We start from the raw sequence: 23,657 nt of genomic DNA, 5'->3' as shown, positions 1-23,657 counted from the left end.
ATAAAGTAGAGAAGATACGTAAGATAGATATCAGGAGATCAAGTGTTCATTAAAAATAATATCTCACATTTTAATAAGAAACCTAATATGGAAATGTGGTTATTGCGGGGGAAAAGATTTAAGTTCTGTTAATCTGTGCTAAATTTGCAGATACTTTAGATGAGAGAATATAGTGTTTTAAAATGGCAATTTGAAGTCGTTAGTGATGATAATGACGGGGAGGATCACAGTTTCTGTATGTCTGAATAATACACATTGGATGTGCGGGATTGTTGGTGTATTCATCAAGAATGACAGCTAAGTATTTTTTAGTAGGGTGTAACGTTTGACCGAATATCATCAATTTGATTGTATGTTTTTTTTAATGAATGGTTAATATATATATATGTATATATAAATGAACTATTGCTTTCAGTATAGTACTGAATTTATGTACACAATTGATTATTTCATTTAGAGTAATTAGTTGACAATGTAATATGCAACAGATGAATAAACTCATTTCTTTCCTTTCTTCAATAGGAGACGAAGTGCCCTGTGCCATTCTGTCTAAACATTAAACACAAGTTAAAGCAACAGCAACTGCAGCAGCGATTACAGCAAGCTCAATTACTACGAAGAAGAATGGCAACAATGACCACAATGGGCACACGACCACCAGTAACTGGAGCACCTGGGGCAGCACTACCTGGAACTTCGCAGGCACCAACACCACCTGCTCCGGGAGTTGTAGGTGGCATGCAGCCTCCACACCAACCGGGAATCGGTTTGAAACCTGGGACACAAAACCCACCGCCCAATGTTTTGCAGGTTGTGAAACAGGTAAATAAACGATGAAAAAATATACATCTTCACAAAATATACCAATCACTACCGTATTATAATTTTATGGTCTTTTTCGTGAATTCATTGTTACATGTCTGGATCTATTCATCTGTCACAAATGAAATCTTATTTCGACTTTTCCTCCTTTTGTATATTTCGGTGGAATTTAAATCTTTATCCTGCATTCCATATTGTATACGATCACGTAGCAAATTCTTTCTCCTTTGTATTTGTAGCTTAAGGTCGGAAGCTTCTTCACCCTAAATATACTTACCTCCCTCTCTTTGTTCTTCATTCTTTTATCTCTTATTCTCTTTCTCCAAACCTTTCATCGTTTAAACATCGTAAGTAAATTTAGTATCACGACATTTTGACAGTTAATTAATGCACATATTTTGTTAAAAGTCGCCAAATACTGATTACAAGTGCTATCTAATTCTGAAAAACTTTTGGTAGTACATTTTGTAATTAGTAATTTTGCTTGACAAGAAGACTCGTAGCTCTTCCATATTTCGTTATTTTAAAATTACCGTATTATAACTTTGTTCTGTTTTTAGTTGTAAAATAGTTATTTTTTGTTCATATAATCAGTTTTAGGTAGGAAGAAAGTCTCATTTATCTTCTGCTTACATTTCGTCGAAAGAATTGTGAACAGATATCTAATGGAGAATTTGTTAAAAATATTTCTTCCGTACTTTCCCATTAAGTAATCTTTCATTTTTAAGTAGAGCCGTTGCCTAGAATGGATATGTTATGACGTATATCCATTCGGTTAGGTCTCTTATTTACTTCATAATAAGAACCTAAATACAGTATGGTTTAAAGTAATATCGTTTTGTAGAAACCCTAATACCTGATCTCTCTCTTGTAGATTGATATGTCTACCGATGAATTTGAATCACATTTTTCATCTACGCAGGTAAATAAAGCATCGGAAGTGGTTTAAGATTTCAATTGTATTATGTAATATAAATAAAATATTTGCGTGCTGTATTTAATATTTTAAAGAGGCAAAATATAATTGAAATTACAGTATTTGGGTTACAAATTTTTTACACGGATTACGTAGATTACATCGTAATGAACGAAGTTGATAATTTTTTTCGATCAGTTAGTATTGTGTTGCTCGTTTTATTACTCAGTCCATCTCAAGGCGTAATCGAGTTATGCCACATCAAATCAACACACCCTCAAAACCTGACCATCGTAGATTTTAAAATTAGTATAGATACTATAGAAAAATGTAATTGCGTGAAAATTTCTCTCTCTCTATCAGTTTGTTTGCGTGTTATGGATGTTTAAAAAAATCAGTGGAGTAATGTACTCACCTATGTACTCTGTGAGTATTTGTGGTTATTATGTAATATCGTTTCTCCTTGGAACCTTCTTTAAGATGATTTCTGTTTGTTCCACTAGCTTCTTTGTATCATCATCTCCGAGAGTCTATTTATCTGGAAAATCTAAGAAATAGGATGATCTGGAAAAAATTGTTTGATTATCATTTGGTACTACTCGCACTTATTCACGTACGGAATTTTGTTAATACCGTTGAAATTTGTTAGAAATTCACTGTTTTTATAGTTTAGAAGTACTCATATATGTATGGTGAAAATATGGCCGTTACTTTAACAACTTATATTGAGTTTTACCTACTTAAAGATGGTTCCAGAAAGAACCGGTATTGTGCTATAACCAGAAAAGGATACCGAGTTGAGTTTACCGTTTATTTATGTAATATGTATCCTATAGCGTCCATTAGTAAATAATCATGAAGAAAGTAATTTATTTTGCCATAAGTTTTAGTTTAACGTCCTACTTTTATACCCCTTAGACTTACTATAAGTTATAACTTATCTTGATTGAAATCTGAAATTAGTTTTTAGTCTTGTTTGAAATGTAATAAAATGCCAGTTCCAGTGACACAAGGCCGTAGTTCGAATAACACGTGATTAAGGATACACTATTTGAGGTAATCTTAAATATATGAAATAAGTCATCGAATTATTTTTATCATATTTTGAACACATGTGTAAAGCTTTAAATATATATTCTAATTACAATCTGAACAGAGTGAAATCATTTAGATTAGTACTTTCCACGAATAGTAAATATAATCACAAGTCATCTGATGATTATATATTATAAGTTTGTAACGTTCCCCTCACAGATTTGACATCAGTCTGAAATAGGGAAATCTGGTGTTATCTACATCACAATTCACAAATTTCCTTAGTTGAATTGTTAAAGTTTCAGTGGCAAACGTTGTAATATTTCATTAAAAAATGAAGATTTATGCCCAAAATGAGAGCACTTAAGAGCGTAAATTAGGTTTTAAAAACACAAGTAACTTACAAGACCAGAAGAAAAATATGGAAACAAATATTTCCCTTATTTTTTTTTTTCCTATTAAATGCTACAATAATAATTGATACTTCTATTGCATTTCTTTATCATAAAAGTCACCAACGTTAGTTTTTTGCAGGTAAATAGCGTAATATTTCGAAATAAGAAAATACACATTTATTTTAAAAAAAAAAAAAAAAAAGTGATCATGGTCGATTGTTGGCATATACACTTGTATTATCACAATATCCATTGATTTTGAGTATAGGTTTACGAATAACAAGTGATCACTGCAACATTCCACTTTGGTTACGCTTTTTGCTATTTCGTTCCTCATTGCTGTCGCGACACAATTCTCGACCTTAACGCCACCCGAATAGAATATTGTTTAATTTCCCTATACTACCTCACCCGTTTTGGACCATCGAACTTTCTCAAACCTACTAGTTCTCTTAACATTTATCCATTTCCACTTTTAAATATTGAAGTTTACGCGCACATCGTAAAGTTCGTATGTTCCAGGTTTCTATACTAAAATGAAAGTTATTTTCTCCTTTGATGATTTTTCCCAGAGATCCGAACGGAAGACAGTTTTACCTCAGGAATAACCATTATTCTATTTATTCTCGTCCTTCGTCGCTTCTGGGGAAAAATAATATGGTTGTTCCCATTTCCTTTCCACATCTCTATGCCGTTGACTACCTTGTGATTCATCCGCCTTTTAGGACAGTTTCCCGTCCTAAGGTTCCCTGATTTTTACCGTTCATCTGTCCTTCGAGAAGGTGTTGGCACCTGGTAGTCAGTCTATCCCCACCTATGTTGGCCACCTGAGACGTTATCCACTTTCCCCCGCGAGGAGATATAGGTTGGGATTTTCCCTTCGTTTAGGATGAGACCCGAAGGCATTCCTCAATCCTTTCCAATACTTCCAGAAGGCCCGTTATTAATATACTGATCTAAAACGAAAACTAACTTGCAGTGTTTAGCGTTCTCATTCCCTTTGTGTGGAATATGTTGAGTCAATTTTCGATGAGTGTAACATGATTAGAACCCAAGTTCAATTGAGTTTTCGATTTACCTACTACTATTTGTCTCAACCGGCATTTGTGTTCCTTGTTGTATGTTTGTTCCACGATAACACCAGTAAAATGAATCAAATTCAAATGAAACATAGGATGTGCCTTCCTTCAACGTTGGGAAATATTCCTATTGTTTGAGGTTTACTCCGTCAAGAATAAGGGGATAAAATCAACACCAAGTTGCAAGTTTGTACGTATGTGTAAGCGATAATAAAATAATACTGCACTATACCTTTAGTGACTGGTCAGAAGGATCGTTCGGCCCACCGTAATTGGCAGATAAATGAAATAATATTTGATACTAGCGGTGAAGTATATCGTTGGAAAGAGAATTTCATTAATTTTCGAACAAGTCAGCGAGGGTTGCATAAAAAGTAATAGCAACATTGTCATAAATTTTAGCTGGCTTTATGCACAGGAGAACACCTGTTACATTGTTTGAACGTAATTGCTTCTCATCCGTATAATTTGTCGCGTGTGTGGAAGTCGTCTTACACCGTCAGCGCGTCAATTCTTGTCGATGTCCCGCAAGGACCGCCATATGGCATGGATGACGGTTTCTCTTGTGTTGTAGTGCTTCCTGCGAAGTGGTTCCTTCATATTCATGAGGAGGTCGTTACGAAGTTCCTGAAAACATTGTTGGGTGTGCACTGTACCCACATGTAACTTCAATCTTGATCCATGCACGTTGTTCACCTTTTCGAAATATGGTGTTAAACGGCGCTTCCATTTTCTTCCTCTGCGCCACAGCTGCTTTTGACTGAATAATACAGAGTCGTTGTTACTCACCACACTTCATCGCCTCACATTTCTTTATCACCTACGGGAATCTCATAATGCTGGGACACAATCCTCTGACGTAAAAGCAGTGTTGCTGCTACTTTTTATCCAACCTATGTAGAAAAGACTTCGTATCTGAATTAGAATAGTTCGTGTTCTAAGCTGCCACGAATAGTTTGGAAGTAAGAAGAGTTTTTAAAATTTTTTTAGGAGCGAATAAATGAAACATATAGAACTAAGAGTTTTGTGAGACCTGCAAAGTGACAAAGTTCGTTAAAATCTAAAATTATCGAGTTGTGAAGTGCGTTGATTTGGCGTAGAATAACGCAGTAGCAGAAGGATGATCAAAATTGTTAACGTGATTTGCAACTTCTTGAAATTTAAGGCAACTCTGTGAAAGCCTTTCTTTGTAAATCTCTTAAAGGTCCATCTAACAATATATTGACTACTTGTACTGTGTATGCGGAAGCGAACAGTGTGATCTCAGGACATTGCACTGTCTCTGTATTCTTGGTTTACTAGGCGGTAATTTTTCACTGTGTAACTATGTGTGAGGAAGCGAACTCTATTAGAATTGAGTGCGCACGTTTGGTGAAAATTAAAAATATATATATATATATATATATATATATATATATGAACAGAGATATTTAAAGCATTACTGTAATTTTACAAATTAAAATTCACAAACATTTAAATTTATAGTTTTACAGAAATTTGAATTATTAACGGACAGTAATTTTGAGAAATATCAGAGACTGTTCCATTTCCTTGTATTCGTTCAAGTTTCAAAGTTCTACACAGATTGTTTCCTTTCATCACAGGTTCAAGAAGAAGCGGCTAGACAGCAAGAACATCATGGTGGCATTGGGAAAATAACACCAGGACCTGTCCCAACACAAGCTCCGGTGATGCCGCCACCTCAGATGCAGAGACCAATGGCTGGGCAAATGGTATCTGGTCCCGGTGCCGATCCTCACAATATGTTACCAAGTCTTCAGCAGTGGACACCAAGGTTTGTAACTAGACAACGTCAGATTTTTGAAATTGAAATTATTTTATCACTCATTGGTCAGGAAAGTGATTTTAAATGCGTACACAAAAGCCAGTTACAAGAAGAATCACCCTTTTTTTCCCGACATCCAAATATTCTGCTTGTCTATTTCGATATTTTTACTGTAACTACAAACCCTGACACACTCAGAGCTTGAGGTCAGTCCTCAGGATTATAATTTGTTTGCAATTGGTTTGAATTCAAAGGTGATAATGCCGTTCTCATTGTTAGTATCCGATGAAATCTGTGTTATACTCCTAGATTTAATTAATCATTTTCATTCTATGTTTCAAGTCGAATTCTCGCTAAAGTGGTGAACTATTCAATTCAAAATGCAATAAAATTATATAAACAAAGTTTTTATTGAAATATTTCTCAAAGGCACGTACTGCTAAAATAACCCAACTTTCCATTTTTATTTCCATCATGAACATGTTACGTTAGAGCAAGTGAAAGTAAATGCTAACAACTACAACATACTTACATGAATTTATACAACGAATATTTGCTTTTCACAATAAATAAACAATATCATCAGAATGAAAGCAGAAGTTTCGACAATAGCCACATACGTTAAGTGTTCAACTTCCGTAAGAGTTCTATTTTCTGAACGGTTCTTACTTCTTTCCAGATTTTTGTGTCAACTTCTGTTGCTCACCTTCCAGTTTCTTTATTTCATGCATGATCTTCCTTTTTTAGAAGAATTATTGTCTTCTGTTTTCTGAGTGTTACGCTTGTTACGCTGTCTTTCCAAATCTTCGTGGCGTACGTATTTACTCTGTGATGACAAGACTAGAGGTTCCTTTGCGGGTGATATCATGTACTCTCTTTAGTACTATGATTGTATATTCACATTCGTGTTCAATAAGGGCAAACTTGTTCATTGACAGACCATCCTCAGCTGTAGCATTTCCATAGGAAAATATCAACCATATCACTTTCCACAATATGATGAGTATCTTTGGTTGTTTGATGAAAGGAAAGCACAGAAATAAGTCTGACAATTCCTTGCTTGTTGTGTATGTATGTTTCAGAGCTTTGTGAAAAGCTTGTTCTGGCATCTTTACACAGTAGTGAATACTGTCTTTTTGTATTTTCTGCAAGGTCTTCTGGTACTCTTGTTAGCTTGGAGCAGTCAACGAGGCATTTGAACCTAGTACAGAGAACATGTGATTGTTTAAAATTAGTATCTAAGAAAGACAACATTTTGACTACCTCATATCTCTAGGGGGTTCTTTTTTGTAAATTCTCAAAAATGTCTGGCATTCGTTTCGGAATCACAGCACTTCAAGTTCAGTTGCCTGTACTTCCTTCAAAAACTTTTGACTGGAAGCTGACATTAGCATTATTTACAGGAAGGAAGTTTTCAACATCATTAGGGTTGAGTGATATGAGCGTACTTACAGTCATAAGTGCTCAGAGAATAAATAGGGAATGCTCCTACAGCTGATGAATGTTCTACAAAAACTCTGTTGTAATGTCTTGTATACATCCTATGAACATCCTATGATCTTAGTGCAGATAATGATCACTAAGGTTCATACTTGACTTTTTGAGAACATGCTGGTTCCAATTGATATATCAAATGACTACTTTTCCATTTCAAAACAATCACATATTTCAAAATGGCGGATTTCAAGATGGCGGCGGAGGTTCATGATCTACTCTGCCAATTCTTCTTTTGCCAATATGTGAAACTACCACAGTTCGCGTTCTGTATCTTTCATTATTTTCACGATTCAACAGTTCATTTGATGTATTTCAATAACATTGCATAACCCTTTTCCCACCACTTTGGCCCGCTCCCCCTCCGTTTCTTATGGCGCTCAGTCGCTATAACTTTGCACATACACTTATTTTCACATCCTCTTATCAGGCGCACTATGTCTCATCCCGCAACTCGATTCATCCATTTGGACCCTTTACTTGTTAGAGCCCAAAGTACTTAAGACTTGGTTACTTCATTACGGAAAATGAAACTATCTAAGTTATAGATATCGAATGTTCTAAAAATTGTGCCCACGGACCACAGAGCATTATTCTATTTCCATTTCAAACCGTCCAGGCAAACCACAATTGGTCCCCATCATAGTCTCAGATTTCATTTCTTTTTTATATGGGATCTGCATTCAATATTATTAGACCCATATTTTTTGTTTTTGTTGAAAAAAAAAATCCTTCGATATACAGCCTTCCAAAATGGTTGCCCCCCTCTCGGATTGCTCGAAAAACTGAAAAACATGTCAAATTAAAAGTTCTGTTGTAGAGAAACGAGTGTACTTAGTAACATAATCGCAATAGCAGGAACAGTATAAAGTTGTATGTTTCGGTGGAGGACCAAAATTCGTCTATTGGTCCAATAGGAATCGCGCAATTCACTCGCAATGTTGCCAACTTTGGTGAATTTTTTGCTAACTTAAAACATTTTTTTTTCTGACCTCACGAGCAATATCAACCATCTGCTTCTAGCATCGAAACCTACTCCATGAGGTCCCTTGAAAATGTAATGGACTTATGTTTCTGATTCTGACATCCCACATTATATAGTATGATGAAAAGCCGAAAATTTCATTAAGACGCCATTTTCTCACCCCACCTTTTAAAAATCTGGATTTTTTTTTACAACTACTGGAGAAGTAACTAAGTATTTAATATCCGTTAACCGTTCATGCGGTTGCAGCCCCTAACATTCGCAGTTAATTACTGAAATTTGGATTTTTGTACTTGAAATGTAAATATTTCCTATGGGCATTCAGGTCCTATACACAAAGCGATTTGAAAGAGAGTATGAAAATTTTGAGAGATGGATCCTGACATAAAATCAAGTAGAAAAGTTCTATAAACATGAGTCGAATTCCGCTTCGTTTTCGAGTTACAAGGTTTCCAACTCGGGACACAAAATCGGCTCGCAACAATGGAAAATAATATATATATATTTCGCGTTAAATCAGAAACTGTGTGTTGAATTTATGATGATTGATTTAAGTTGATTTGTATCAATATGATAATTTTTACGTGCGTTGCAATTCGGTTGGCAGTGTTGCCAACTTGGTAGAATTTTTGTTTCCACATGACACTATGTGGTGTTTATTCGATGTTCGGTATTCATTAATGATTGTAAACATAACATGAAGCACAATTTTCCCTACATCACCAGGTTTCGAAAACTTACATGTATTTCATTAAAAGGTTTTATCTTGTGTATTATTGATAGTGCAACATTGAGTGTGAATTTCACTTGATTTTTACCATCAGCAGTAAAACCAAAATGTCGAATAAAAACTACGTCTGTGTCAGTTGTCATAATAATAATAATAATAATAATAATAATAAAAATAATAAAAATAATTTTTTTATTATTATTGCAGAACCTCTCGTAATTCCACGCACCAAGTTCGAACTTGTTCAAGAAGCGAAGTGATATCTCCTGGACAAGTTGTAACGTGTTCAAGAAGTTCTGCTGCAACCACGAAACAGTTCATTACGTGATTCGGTGTCGTAAACATCGTCCTAGTTTTCTCTGGGACCATGAAAATTGTTTTTACTGCTAACATGACATTGTAGTGCACTAGTTACAGTGTTTGTGTGAATAACAGTGTAGAAGTCCTATTACAGTAAAGACCGTATTAAGTGTGTTGATTATTCTATAAGGCATAAGAGGATTGTGTACAGAAAGAATTCTTGACAAAAATTTATCTTGCCGTAAAATATATGTACAGCGCGTCTGCCAAAACGTAGTATTAGGAGAGGATGATTATTTGTGCAAAGGCTGCTTTGAATATTTACTGTGAACAACAACGAATGTGAGATATCGGTGACCACGGAAGAAAAAGTGTAAATATGAAATTATGCACTAGCAAGATGAAGAGTTTGTTCCTCTGGATGTAGATTTGGAAACCATTAACTAGAAGTTACAATACTAAACATGAATGTGTCGCCATTAAAACGGCCGTTATCGGTGAAACCTAGACTACGGTGAAGGATTCACCTCTCAAAATTTTTCATACTGCTTTTGAAATCGCCTTGTGCACAGGACACAAATAATCATCCTCCCCTAATAATATGTTTGGGCAGACACGCTGTACGAAATCCATATATTTTACCGCAAGATAAAATTTTTGTCGAGAATTCTTTCTGTACCCAATCTTCTTATGCCTTTTAGCATAAACGACACTTTTAATACGGTCCTTACTGTAACAGGACTTCTCCATTGTTATTCACAAGCACTGTAACTAGTGCACTACAATGTCATGTTAACAGTGAAAACAATTTTCATGGTTCCAGAGAACACTAGGACAATGTTCACGACACCGAATCACGTAATGAATTGTTTCGTGGCTGCAGCAGAACTTCTTGAACAAGTTCGAACTTGATGCTGGCGTTACGAGAGGTTCTGCAATAATAAAAATATTATTATTATTATTAGTATTATTATTATAACAACTTACACAGACGTAGTTTTTATTCGACATTTTGGTTTTACTAATGGTGGTAAACATCCTGTGAAATTCACACTCAATGTTGCAAACTATCAATAATGCACGAGATAAAATTAATGAAATACATGTAAGTTTTCGGAAACTGTAGTGATGTGGCGAAAATTGTGCTTCTCATATGATGTTTACAATCATTAGTGAATACCAAATATCTAATAAAATCCACATAGTGTCATTTGAAAACAAAAGTTCTATCAAGTTGGTAACACTGGCAACCGAATTGCAGCGCACGTAAGAATCATCATATTCTGAATTTCATCATAACTTTAACACATAGTTTCTGATTTAACGCGAAATATATATATATATTTTATTTCCCATTGTCGCGAGCTGATTTTGTGCCCCGAGTTGGAAACCCTGTAATTCGAAAACGAAGCGGAATTCGACTCATGTTTATGGGAACTTTTCTACTTGATTTTATGTCAGGATTCATCTCTCAACATTTTCATACTCCCTTTCAATTCGCCTTGTGTATAGGACATAAATGCTCATAGAAAATTAAATTTGAAGTACAAAAATCGAAATTTCAATAATTAGTTGCGAATGTTAGGGGCTGCAGCCGCATGAACGGTTAACGGATATTAAATACGTAGGTAATTCTCCCATAGTTGTAAAAAAATCCGATTTTTAAAAGGTTGGTTTTTTGAGAAAATGGCGTCCAGACATGACGTCCTAATGAAATTTTCAGCTTTTCATCATGCTATAACGTGGGATGTAATAATCAGAAACCTGAGTCCTTTATATTTTCAAGAGACCTTATGGAGTAGATTTCGATGGTAGAAGCAGATGGTTGATATTGTTCTTGGAAACAGAAAAAGAAAATGTTTGAAGTTAGCAAAAATTTCACCAAAGTTGGCAACATTGCGAGTGAATTGCGCGATTCCTATTGGACCAATAGACGAATTTTGGCTCTCCACCGAAACATACAATGTTCCTGCTATTGCAATTATGTTATTAAGTATACTCGTTTCTCTACAGCAGAACTTTTAATTTGACATGTTTTTTTTCAGTTTTTCGAGCGATCCGAGAGGAGGGCAGCCATTTTGGAAGGCTGTGTATTGAAGAAAAAATTTTTTTTCAGCAAAAAGAAAAAATACGGGTCTAATAATTTTGTATGTAGTTTCTTATTTTAAAAAATAAACTCAATCTGAGACAGTCGTGCGGATCACCCTGGACTATTTGAAATAGAATCCCTCATATATATATATAATTGTGTGTATGTGTTTGTCACTGTATTCATAATATGTTCGCTGTTGCTTGGCTGTTCTTTTGATCCAGATCCATGAAGCACCAGCACTGAAAAATGATGACAGGGATGCGTTGTAGATCTTTGAGCAGTTGGTTATGTTGTTGTTCGCCACTATGGATCACAATTGCTTTCAGACCCACATTCACTAGAGAAAAGATTCTCTTACAAACAACATAATATGCATGAAAAGGATCATTAGCATTCCATAGCCACGTTACAAATTCAGGGTTAGTAGTTGGTTCCAGCCACTGCAAGATAGGACCCAAAACCATGCAGACAGAAAATGTGCACATGAAACACTTTACCATTAACCGGCACTAAAGAAATAGAGTTGAATTATGCATATATAGTTTTTACAAAATAATAAATTGCGTTGTGTTTAATGTAATATTAAATATTAAACGCCACAAGTCATCCACTTACCAATCTAATCGTCGTCGTCTTCGTCTTGCAGAAAGTGAGTTTCGTTTAAATCAGAATCACTTTCAGTTTCAGTGAAGCTATGAGCTGTATTAATAACGAAACTGTTTACTGCAGAATCCACTTGATCATCCAAGTCCCACATTTTGTTTTCTTCTTCAATCACGTGCTAAATACGCTTTGTCCAATCGTGTCGAATAATCCGAGACATAGCAGACTCATCTAGAGGTTTTACCCCACGCAGCATGAATAATTTGTTGTCTGGCTACGAAACCTTAATCTGATTCCATATAAGCAGGTTGTTTATAACATATTTTTAAATATTATTATGAGCACTGCCAGTTGCTTGGAGCAGTCTAGCCTGAACACAGTTTGCGTAAAAATTTACGTTGCTCTTTTCTAACCAGGATAAAGTCTCTTGTTTTCGCCAGGATTTGGTTGGAAATCTTTCAAGTTTTCATGCCATGACACAATGCGTTAACCATTATTACTTCCAGGATACAGTTTAGGTAGTATCGTTCCAAATCATTTTTTGAAAGCGACACCGTTTCTCTCTCCGTGATAGTCCCCTGTCTTTTTAGACTCGAACAGCAGTAGGTGCATTCGCGCTAATTGTCGACAGTATAGGTCTGAGTTTATCGTTCTGCCCAGTGACAGCAGCTCGTAATGCAGTATGCTCTTCCAATCCCATCAAACACATAGGATAACCTTCCTGGGCGTTCGTGTGGCTAGATTGTAGAGTTTCTTCTCTCTTCGACCACAATCTTTTTTCACATACCTGCTTTTCATCGCGTGTAATCATCTGTTTCAAAAATGGCTCGAATTTGTTACGTTTCGATAGATAATTCGCAGATAGGAATTCGATCTAGTAAGTGTTTCTGAGTCATATGACATCCAAATGTCGAGCTTCTTTTTATTCCACCTTTCTCAGAATGATTTAACACCGTTTGGTGATGGATGTTTAGGTCCTTGATGATGTCATGACTCCTTACACTGTTGACCTTGCTCTATTTTTGCCAGAATATAATCCACTTTTGCTGTAATTGGTCGCCCATTGGTAGAGCATTTTGAGCATCGGAATTTCTAGAACGAAAGCGATTGAGTGATCTTTTGGTTGTTGCTTTTGATAACGTATCTTGCCCATAAACAGCACAAATTCCTTTACGGGCCTGTGCAGCATTTGCGCTCTTATCGAATTACAGTTGTAAAATGCAGTGCAGTTTTGCGGAAAGTTCACTTATCTTCACAACACAATATCTTACATCTGATTGTAAAAATTCCAAACTAGAAGTAAGGCCTGACCCTCTCCGACTCATAGATCGAGGTTTGGGACACTAACAGCATCTCGATCGCATAGGCTCGATATTTTTTTTAGATAACCTGCTATTAAAATAGAAAATGTTCCTAAGTACAGAAAAATTAGTTGTGCTAGTGAAAACAATATGCAAGTTTTTAATAGTAATGTATGAATCAGTAGAAACAGTAGCAAAACATGGTTTTTGTATTATCTTTTGTACCTCCTCCCAACCAAGTGGCTAACGCTCGTTTCCTGTTGGAGGTACTTGCCTCGAATACAAATCTAATGAATATTTTAAATAATAGTTACGTTAACTAGGTACTTTAGGATTTACTGCTTTTCTGATTTATGGGAAGTTTCGTAGGGTGCAGGCGAGCACTGCTGAGTAATGTATCCTATACAGGATTTCATTTTAAAGAACAACTCATGTGGTCAGATCCTCTGACAAAAACTTGATGTTAGTAAACACGTTCGAAGAAAGAATGTCATATTTTGAACTTATGTCCACTGCATACACCCACAAACTCAAATGTTTAAACACGTGTATTTCATTATTCAATAGTCATGGTCATTGGTGAAATTTATGACTCATTGATGTGTTCGCTATTCTTTTTTATTGTGATTAGGCTTTCTTGACCAAATAGAAAAAATGTCAAAATCCATGATTTTAGTTAGCTCAGGGTATGTTGTACATTCTCGAAAGCTTCGAGTTATAATGTGGTTTGTTATTCAGATCTCAAGAGAGGTAATGATGGATTAGAAAATATTGGTCGTAAAGTATAGTTCGAACAGAATCAACTTATGTATTTCGTTGAATTTACGTATAGGCGTTTATAGAAGTTTTAAGTAGCGTAGCTAATTTGAAAAATACAAAATATATTTTAACAAAATATTAATATTCATAAGCTGTTCGAATTATTATTATGGGTTCTGTTCACATTTTAAGTGTTATTTTCTCGTATTCCAAACTTGAACGATATTTCGAAGTATATACGGATTCAGTATTGGGGGGGGGGGCTATTATCAAGTGGTCACATCTAATACTGAATATTTAAAAAAAAAAAAAAAAATCGAATTGAATTTTATGGAAGTTTAAAGATCTTTAAATAAAAGTAAGAAATGCATAACAGCAATAAAAGCATTGGATTCCAAACAGTGAAACTATGCGATTAGGTCTGAAACGAACCCAGATCTCGTGACTAATTCTTACATTAATCACTACGTTGTGCATTTTCCGGAGACGAGACCGTATATATATATATATATATATATATATATATATACGCTCACACTTCTTAAGGGCGGTGCATTACATACTGTATCATGTGGGATGTGCCACAACTCACTTCTCAGGAACAAATACAGTGACTGTTTGAATGAGCACTTCAGCTGTTCAATTTTATATTTCAAAAGTCGGTTTGGGAGACCCGGGTTCGATTCCCGGCGGGTGCTCATGTGGTTCGGATTCCACGTTAATCAGTAGGTCCACGTCTCATATAGCCTCACTGCTGAACGGGACGTAAAACTCAAAATCAATCAAAAGTCTGTTCACCAGCTGTTCAATTTTATATTTCAAAAGTAGGTTCACTGCCAATGCTTAAATGGTAAACAATAAACACACATAAGATTGGTACAGTTTAGCGAACACAGAACATTGCAGTATAGACATATTCATATTTGTTTCGAGTTCTCAGTTTTTGTTTGTATTATTAATATATTCACATATATTTGTTATATAGGTGTAGCTTAACTAACTTAAAGTTGTGGACATATTCTTGATTTAAGGGATTTTAGGGGGGGGGGGATTTGCTTCTCTGTAAAATTTCGTGGCAGTATCAGTAAGAGAAGTTGCTTCAGTGGAGAGCAACAGTTCACATTAGAGGTGATCATTGTACAAAAGAATAAATATCTTCGATATCTAATTCCAAAATCTATTCCAGAATTCAATGGTCCATGAGAGTATTTGTCATTACCCTTCGGAAGTATGTTCGGTGATGAGCCTTAACTTTTTCTTGAATTCTTATTCAGATTAGATTAATTCTTTGATGTTTTTGCTGAATGATGAGAATAACGAATGAGATCTGGTAAATATTGGAACAAGTAATAGGATTGAATATTTGGATAGTCACACATCACTCAATAAGTTCGTAGGATGACATATAAATGTTGCCAGTATTCACAAATCCATATGATGTTTAGAAATTAACTAACCTTCAGATGATGCGGGTCATAGTTTCACAACGACTTGACGTTTAATTCACAAGTTACAGTGGTTTTAGTGACGCAACTTTGTAATTTTCAAAACAATGGAAAACTCTGAATTTCGTGTGTTGATAAAGCATTGCTTTTTAATGGGGGGGAAAATACCGTTCAAGCAAAGCAATAGCTTGACAAGTCGTGCCAAATCCGCGAATGTGCAAATTTTGCCATTTTCACCTAAGTGCAGTTTCATGTTACTTGGGGCACACAGATTCCAGTACAAAAGTCCCTTTTGTGAAATATAACTATATGCGAAGTTATCGTCAATTCCTAAAACATGTACCTAAGTCTATATACTCACTTTTCGGGGTAAGTTGAATATTAAAATGCTTATAACCCAAAAGTCAAATTTAGCACATTCGTGGTTTTGTCATTGGATCGACGAAGTGTTATTGGGAGTGCTTCATCGAGACTAATGGTAGAGAAGTGGTCTGTTGAGTTTAAATGCGGCTGTACAAACACCGATGATGCCGAACGCTCTGGTCGCCCAAATTCGGCAGTTGTTCTAAAAAACACAAAATACTTCTGGCCGATTATAAAGGAAAGTTGCGTGAGGTAGCTGACATCTTCAAGTTATCAGAAGGCAATGTGTTTACCATTTTGTACGAACATTTGTCCATGAGAAAGTTCTGTTCGTAGTGGGTATCGCGCTTGTTCACAGCCGACCAAAAACAACAACTCGTCGACGATTCAGAGCACTGTTTGGAGTTGTTTCAGCGCAATAAAAATGATATTTTCGTACGGCATATTACAACGGAGAAACGTGGATCTATCCTCCAGACTCAAATCGATATTCAGCTGAATAAAAGCCGCCCAAACTTACCAGAAACGCAAATGCAGCCGGTAAATTTTGTCCTCCCTGTTTTGGGATGTGCACGATATTATATTCATCTGTTACCTTGAGAAATGAAGAACAATCAATGACCAATATTATATGGCATTATTGGTGCCTTTGAAGGAAGATGCGAAACAACGCCAGATAAAGAAGAAAAGTGCTCTTTCACCAAGACAATGTTCCGTGTTACAAGTCGATCGCAACAATCGCAAAGTTGCACGAATTGCTCTTTAAATTACTTCCCCGTCCATCATACTCTCCGTATTTGCAATGTGTTTAATACCTGTTTGCAGACCTAAAAAGTATGCTTCAGGGAGAGAGATTTGGCTCCAACAAAGAAGTTATTACCGAAACTGAAGCATGTTAGAGAAGCATGGAAATGAGTGTATCACTCTTGAAGGAGACCATAGCTCCTTCGTGGCTAAGTGATTAGCATATGTGCCTTTGGCTTAAAAGACCCGGGTCCGATTTCCGGTGTGAGCTCATGTTCGGATTCCACGTTAATCAGTAGGTCCCGTCTCGTATAGCTTCCGCTCCCGCCAAGTGAACTTTGTGGTGGACAAACACCGTGTGCGTGGGTTTTCCCGGGGTTCTCCCGTTTCCTCCCACTTTCTTCATTCCACCATTTCATTCATTACTCATCATCACCGTCTCCTTTAGCCTAACCGGCATAACCGTGGGACGTAAAACTCAAAGATTTCGTATAGCTTCCCTGCTGAAATCGACGTTAAACTCGCAACCAACTCAACTCAACTCTTGAAGGAGACCATGTTGATGAATCAAGTCGAATTTTGCCTCAAAGTTTTTGTGTTATTAGTTATCCTTCGAACTTATTGAGTGATATGTTACTTTCTTAAATGACACCACCTTTTCTTTGTTATTACAATAAAAGAGAGAGACAATCGGAATAAAGTAACAGATGTGGGATTGTTGTGTTAGTGTGCGTGGGTTTTTTATCATTACGTAAATACAAAAGCCATTGTCAAAAATATGACTTAAAAATTTTATTTGTTCTTAGTGTCCTCTCATTAGATTCTAAATTCCGCCATTTTAATACTGTTGAATTATATTTGCAGGTACCCTTCATCGGGTGGTTTACAACAAAATCCTGGATTAAGACAACCGGCTCCTAATCAACTTATGCAACAACAACCATTAAATGCTCCTGGTGCTATTGGTCATCCTCCACAAGGTCCAGGACAGCCTGGTCAACCAACACAACCTGCTGTCCAAAAGCATGCACTACAGCAGTTGCTGCATACGCTAAAATCTCCAACTACGCCTGACCAGCAGAATCAGATTCTTCAGATCCTGAAAAAGAATCCTCAGCTAATGGCAGCTTTCATAAAACAGAGACAGGGTCTTCAACAAATGCAACAGCAGCAGCCTCAACAACAGCAGATGATGCAGCAGGTACAAATGGGAACTGGTATGCAAAACGTTGCTGGTATGCAGCCTCGGATGCAGATGCAAGGAGCGATGCAGCCCGGTATGCAGAATACAATTACTTCACCTGGTATGATGAACCAAATAAACACAGTTCAAGTAGGTAGCACTATGCAACAAGGTTTGAGTGGAAACATGAATCCTGGACAGCCACCGATGACTCCCCAACAACAGCACTGGTTTAAGCAGCATCAGATACTGGCCATGAGGCAACAGCAACAACAGCAGCAGCAAAGTTTTCAACAGCCTCCTGCGCCACCGTATGGGCAACGTCCCAGGCAGCCGCATCCGGGCATGTCTTTCACCCAACAGCATAACTTCCAGACGTCTGATCAGTACGGAGCACAATTTCCTGGCCAGCAGCAACAACAACAGGGAATTCTTATGCAGCAGCAATCCATGAAACCCACTCCTCCGCCGATGTCACCCCAACAAGGAATAATGGGCCCTCCAAATCAATCACAACAATTAATGCAGCAAGTGCGATCTCCTCCTCCGACGTTAACACAGGCTGTACGGTCTCCACAGCCGAATCCTTCCCCCCGAAACCAGCCAACTCCGGGCTCCGTTAGTGGTTCACAAGGTCAACCGATGATTCCTTCACCGCGGAATCAGCCTATTCCTTCTCCTCGCAGCCAACCAGTTCCTTCTCCGCATCATCATGCACCCACCCCTACTCACTCACCACATCCGGGTATGCCAGCCCCCGGTGGGCCAGGACCAGGTGCTGATCAAGGCTTAGGTAGTAGTGAAATGATGTTATCACAGTTAGGTGGACAAACGCATACGACTATGCCTCACCAATCTCCGGCTAGCCAACAGTTAGGTCTTGGTTCAACAGGTGAATCGGACGTAACACCAATGACACCTCAGGACCAGTTATCGAAATTTGTAGAACAGTTGTAGTACTAAAACAAGTTTTACTTGTCATTCAGTGTAAAACAATTGTAAAAAGTGTGTAATTAAATGAGTGCAGTGCAAGACCTGTGTTCAGTGAGATTTTTTGCAGGTGAATTGTGTACAAGATAGTACACGGATCGAATGTGGAGTTCTGATCTGCTTCCTCAACTTAAAAGAGTGTAAAACGTTATTTAAAATAATGCTAATAAAACAATTGTGTGATGGTGGAATTGTGATGCGTGTGCTGTAAATATATGCTAGTGCTGACTTCTCTGTCATTGGAAGCTGCAGTGTAGCATGAAATGTCAAGTATTCAGCTTAGTGAGACTGTTTATGCAGAATTATTACTGTGGTCTGAGTGAAGAAAGAAATATATATATATATATATATATTATATAGATATATATAAACTACAGTTTTATTTTATAAACTTCACATTGTCTTCTGTGAAGAAAAAAGTACTATCGTTGCAAGCCATGTTGTAATAACTATTGTGAAAGTTCATAAACTCCAGTGTGCGTTTTTCTAAGTACATCTTGTTTACAATTATTGTAAGAGTTAATATCAACAATTTGTATAGTTAGTTGACGAAACTATTTGAAGTGCAGTCACTGTAGAAAACTCTTCAAGATATTAGTTTCTTGTTTGCATCAGAGTCACACAGTATACTGCTCCCTAGCTCTTTTGTAGGTAGCTGCTGCAGTACTCTTGGAAGTTCTTTCAGCCTATCAGATCAGACTGTTACCATTTCTTTTGCTGTAAAAAAATATCCATCTTTTCCCAGTCCTCTGTGCTTATGGTGGTAGCATGAAAAGATTGTGTAAATTTATCGAGAGCAAAGTGCACTTTTTGGCTCTCATAATACAGTGAAATATTGTTGAATATGGCACACTCACACATACACACAAATATACACTTTTTTTTTTTTTTTTACACAGTTCTTGCGTCATAAAGAGATTGGTTTACAAGTAAAGAAGCCCATTAAATCAGTGGTACCAACATCAAGTCATAAAAGTAATCATTCATCATCATTCTATCACTCACTTATTCATGCTAAATATAAAGCAGATGAAAAAGATCTCAGTTTCTTGATGTTGTTTGATAAGAAGAATCACTGCATTTTGGGCCAGTGGTGGTTGTGATGGAAGAAAACAGGTGGTTGGGGAGAACATGCATTCTGAGCCATTCATGGGATTTTTTTTATTATTATTATTTTTTAAAAGGAAAAACACATTATTGGCTGCTGAGAAGTGTGCAACAAACTGACAAGCACATACCCAGCAGGTTGTAGGAAGCCCTATTCCCCTTTTATTTAAAAAATCTTTCTTCATAAAAATCAGCATTACATTCCACCAAAGTGTTTTTCGCTCCTGTTATGGGTAAGGTGCTGTGCAGTTTGAACAGGTTTGGATTGCACAGTGATTCCCATGTCTGACCCACCTGTGCAATACCTAAATATTTCCTTATTTATTATGGAAGGTAGCATGTTTAGTGTAGTATCAATATTTGAAGCGCTCAATGTACAGTGTAAAGTGTTACTTCAGTTTGTACATAACTGCAGAATACAGTAGTATCGGGAATTGCAAGATAATGTAATAATCTAATTGGAATTATCTGGATTTGGTCATTTTTTTCCACACGGTTTAATGAAAAGGCGGCGATTTTCAACCAGATCCTAATCAAAAGACGTTGCAAACATTGATATTGCTGTCTTCTGTAGGCTATGGTCGAGAGCATTTGATGATTTTATAATAAACCTTAAAGAAATAGAATTTGTTCTATTCTTATTGTGTATCAAACTCGACACGAGTTTTATTTTTTTGATATGTCTGTCTATCCTATTCGTAATTATGTTGAATTTTTTCGTAAATCGAAATGTAAAAAAGTTTAAAAAATACCAAAAACAGTTCCTTATTAACCTGTACAAAGTTGGATGTATTTTTCTGCTTGATATTCTATGAACAATTCTTCTGCAGTCTGTTAACCCTTTTTCAAGGTCAGCCATGTACAAATAAAAGCAAAAGGATGTGATTAAAGGTAATTTATATATTTAAAAACAAAAATGACATGCGTAGTAATCGCAGAGTACGTACGAGATATATAACACAAATACTTCAGTGGCTTTCATTGACCTCATGATTCAAAGTCAGATATGTACATCATCAATCATGTTATTTTCTGCGTTTTTTAATTTTATTTATTATTATTTTTTGTAAAGAAATAAATAGACTTTGGCAAGTTGTAGTTAAATGTTTGGAATGCAATATCACTATGGTGGGCTTTTTTAAGACATCAGTTAAAAAATTGTATGTCCCAAGTAACAGTGAAGAATACAGTTAAGTATTTCCTAATACAACGAGTTGAAGCTTCTGGTAAACACACGCTCAATATTAGATATCAAAATAACAATTTAAATTCTTCCTATAACGTATTTTTATTTATTTTCGTGTATTAGTTTTGTTTGTTTTGTTTCGGTTTTCTTTGTGATACTACAGAGTACTGAAAACTCCACTTTTCCGTCCGCTGGCAGTAATACATCCGATCAAATAAATATATGCAGAAAGAAATCGTTATATATATATATATATATATATATATATATATATATATATATATATATAATATGAATTTATTTCAATTAGCATATATCCTACTTCAATAGTTTGTCCAAGTAACATTCATCTTTTCAATTTAAATAACCTTGAAGAGAGTTTTTCTTGTTACTGTAGTTTCCAAATTTTTTCTTTGCCTTACTTCAGTCATTTTGGAAAACTAGAATGGTGTGTTTCACTTGGATAGACTCGTTAACGTAACAATGTTCCACGTTCTTTAATAGTGCTCCGGGATTAATGTCGTTGGCAAAAAAGCGAATCAAGAAGTATTACAATCTTATTAATAATTTGAAAGAAGTAAGGTTTCAAAACCAAACTTCGATTTATTTATAATCTGTGATATGGGTTACTTAAGAATTTTATAACATTTGAAAATCATAAATGTTACGTCGTCAATAATTTCACTAAAATTATTGAAACGGATCGTCTCTAGCTAAGCGCTTTGATTTGCAGTATTACCAGCAATGAATTTCGTCCCTAGCAAGTAAGAATTCCTTTAAAATACTTAACTCAAATTTGGAAGGGCCATTTGTGTATTCAGCGTGAACAAAATCCCGAAGGATTCTCAATTGCAGACAACTATTAATATATTGAAAGACTATAGCACTTGTAGTTTGCCGTCTATGATTTGTTTTATACATTTCCTTACATTTTGAAAGCAACTGACATTTTCATTCTCAGGGTACACCATAAACATTGTTGAACGGCTGTCATGATATGAACTAGATTTAATTCCTAATACATCTGGATGCAAAATGGAATTCAAGTTTATGGTCACGTCAGTTTGCTAATCAAGAACGTAGAAATAAAAGTATACAGGCATATGAAGTATATCGCCCCCGGAAAGCAGAAAGGTTTTAAGCGCCACCACTTCCCTTGATTTCCAACTAAGTGCTTATTCTGACTTCCCATTTCATGTTTAATGTTAGTAGAAAGGAGACAATTGGCAGAATAGAATATGAAAGGTCTGAGTTCTATAGAAGAAAGAAAGTATCGAAATTAATTAGTATTTCATTCGTTTTTATGCTCTCCTGAGAAATTTGCATTTGTTGTTTAGCGCCTTTCTGCTTTCTGGGGATGATATATGCGTGAAATATATATGAAATATGTATGCCTGTATACAGGCATCGAGATGTATCATATGATAGTTTTTGCGCTAAGTCTGGACACTATTTTAAGTTCATCAATGAATCAAATTATGCATTTTTCTAACAACACTATTCCCGAAACTAATTTTAGTCAAGGCTAGTACTAGTGAGATGAAACTAATTTAGCTGTATTTTTTAAATGAGAAATTATATTGTGTATATTTGAAATAACGTCGTCATGTATTAAATCACTAACCCATAAGGTGACGTACATTAGATATTTCTTGCTTGTTTTATTTTTTGGCAATGTAGGTGTGTAACAACGGTTGACCGTTGCGGTCAAGAAAGTAATTATTTCATTAGTATTGTTCAATGTGCATTATTCTGAGCTTGGCGAGAAGTTTACCTACTATTGTATCACAATATCAATTACATAAAGCTTGTCGTAATTGCTTCAATTCTGAGCAAATTCACTTGCACGAAGCCGTCAAGTCGATATATATATATAAATATACAAGTACATTCGACGTAATTTCTAGTAGCATAGCATAAGCTTCCGTATACCCTCTCTAAAAATTTGCTGCTTAAGAGTGCAACCAGTCCAGAACTGACGTCTTGAGCACTTCACGGTCTTTGAAGCCCTTTGATGTAAGCCAATTTTTTCAGGAAGGAAAAGAAAGCGTTGGGGCTGTAAGAGGGATGATTGAATAGTTTCCGTTGAAATCTTTGAACCGACTCAACAGTACGAGGAGCTGTGTGGGAGCGGGTGTTGTTATGGATCAGAATAATTCCAGAACATTCCTCTCCGTCTATTTTGGATGGTACTTCTCAGTGTTTGACTATATACGTCTGTTGTAATTGTTCGTCCTAGTTCCAAGAATTCCACAAGAATCACACTCTTTTGGGCCCAAAACACTGTTCCTATGATTTTGTGATCTGGTGTTTGAATTTCTTTGCTTTAGGAGAGCCAGAGT

The 23,657-nt window shown here is 36.0% G+C and overlaps 1 protein-coding gene across 7 annotated transcripts in view; it reads left to right on the top strand.

Annotated features, from left to right (window-relative positions):
* Window positions 1–21,227, top strand: part of nej (CREB binding protein nejire) — a 255,701-nt gene extending 234,474 nt beyond the window's left edge. For all 7 annotated transcript variants that reach the window (XM_081751731.1, XM_081751729.1, XM_081751730.1 and 4 more), the window contains 3 exons: window positions 523–822; window positions 5,852–6,042; window positions 17,714–21,227. In XM_081751731.1, coding sequence (XP_081607857.1) covers window positions 523–822; window positions 5,852–6,042; window positions 17,714–18,989 — 1,767 coding nt within the window. In that variant the 3' untranslated portion in view covers window positions 18,990–21,227. The remainder of the gene's footprint in view (window positions 1–522; window positions 823–5,851; window positions 6,043–17,713) is intronic.
* The last annotated feature ends 2,430 nt before the right edge of the window (window positions 21,228–23,657 follow it).

This window comes from Thermobia domestica, chromosome 3, assembly GCF_964235325.1.
Source record: "Thermobia domestica chromosome 3, izTheDome1.hap1.1, whole genome shotgun sequence".
Classification (NCBI taxonomy): domain Eukaryota; kingdom Metazoa; phylum Arthropoda; class Insecta; order Zygentoma; family Lepismatidae; genus Thermobia; species Thermobia domestica.
The sequence above is the reverse complement of the archived record's forward strand: the minus strand, read 5'-3'. Positions and strand labels throughout refer to the sequence as shown.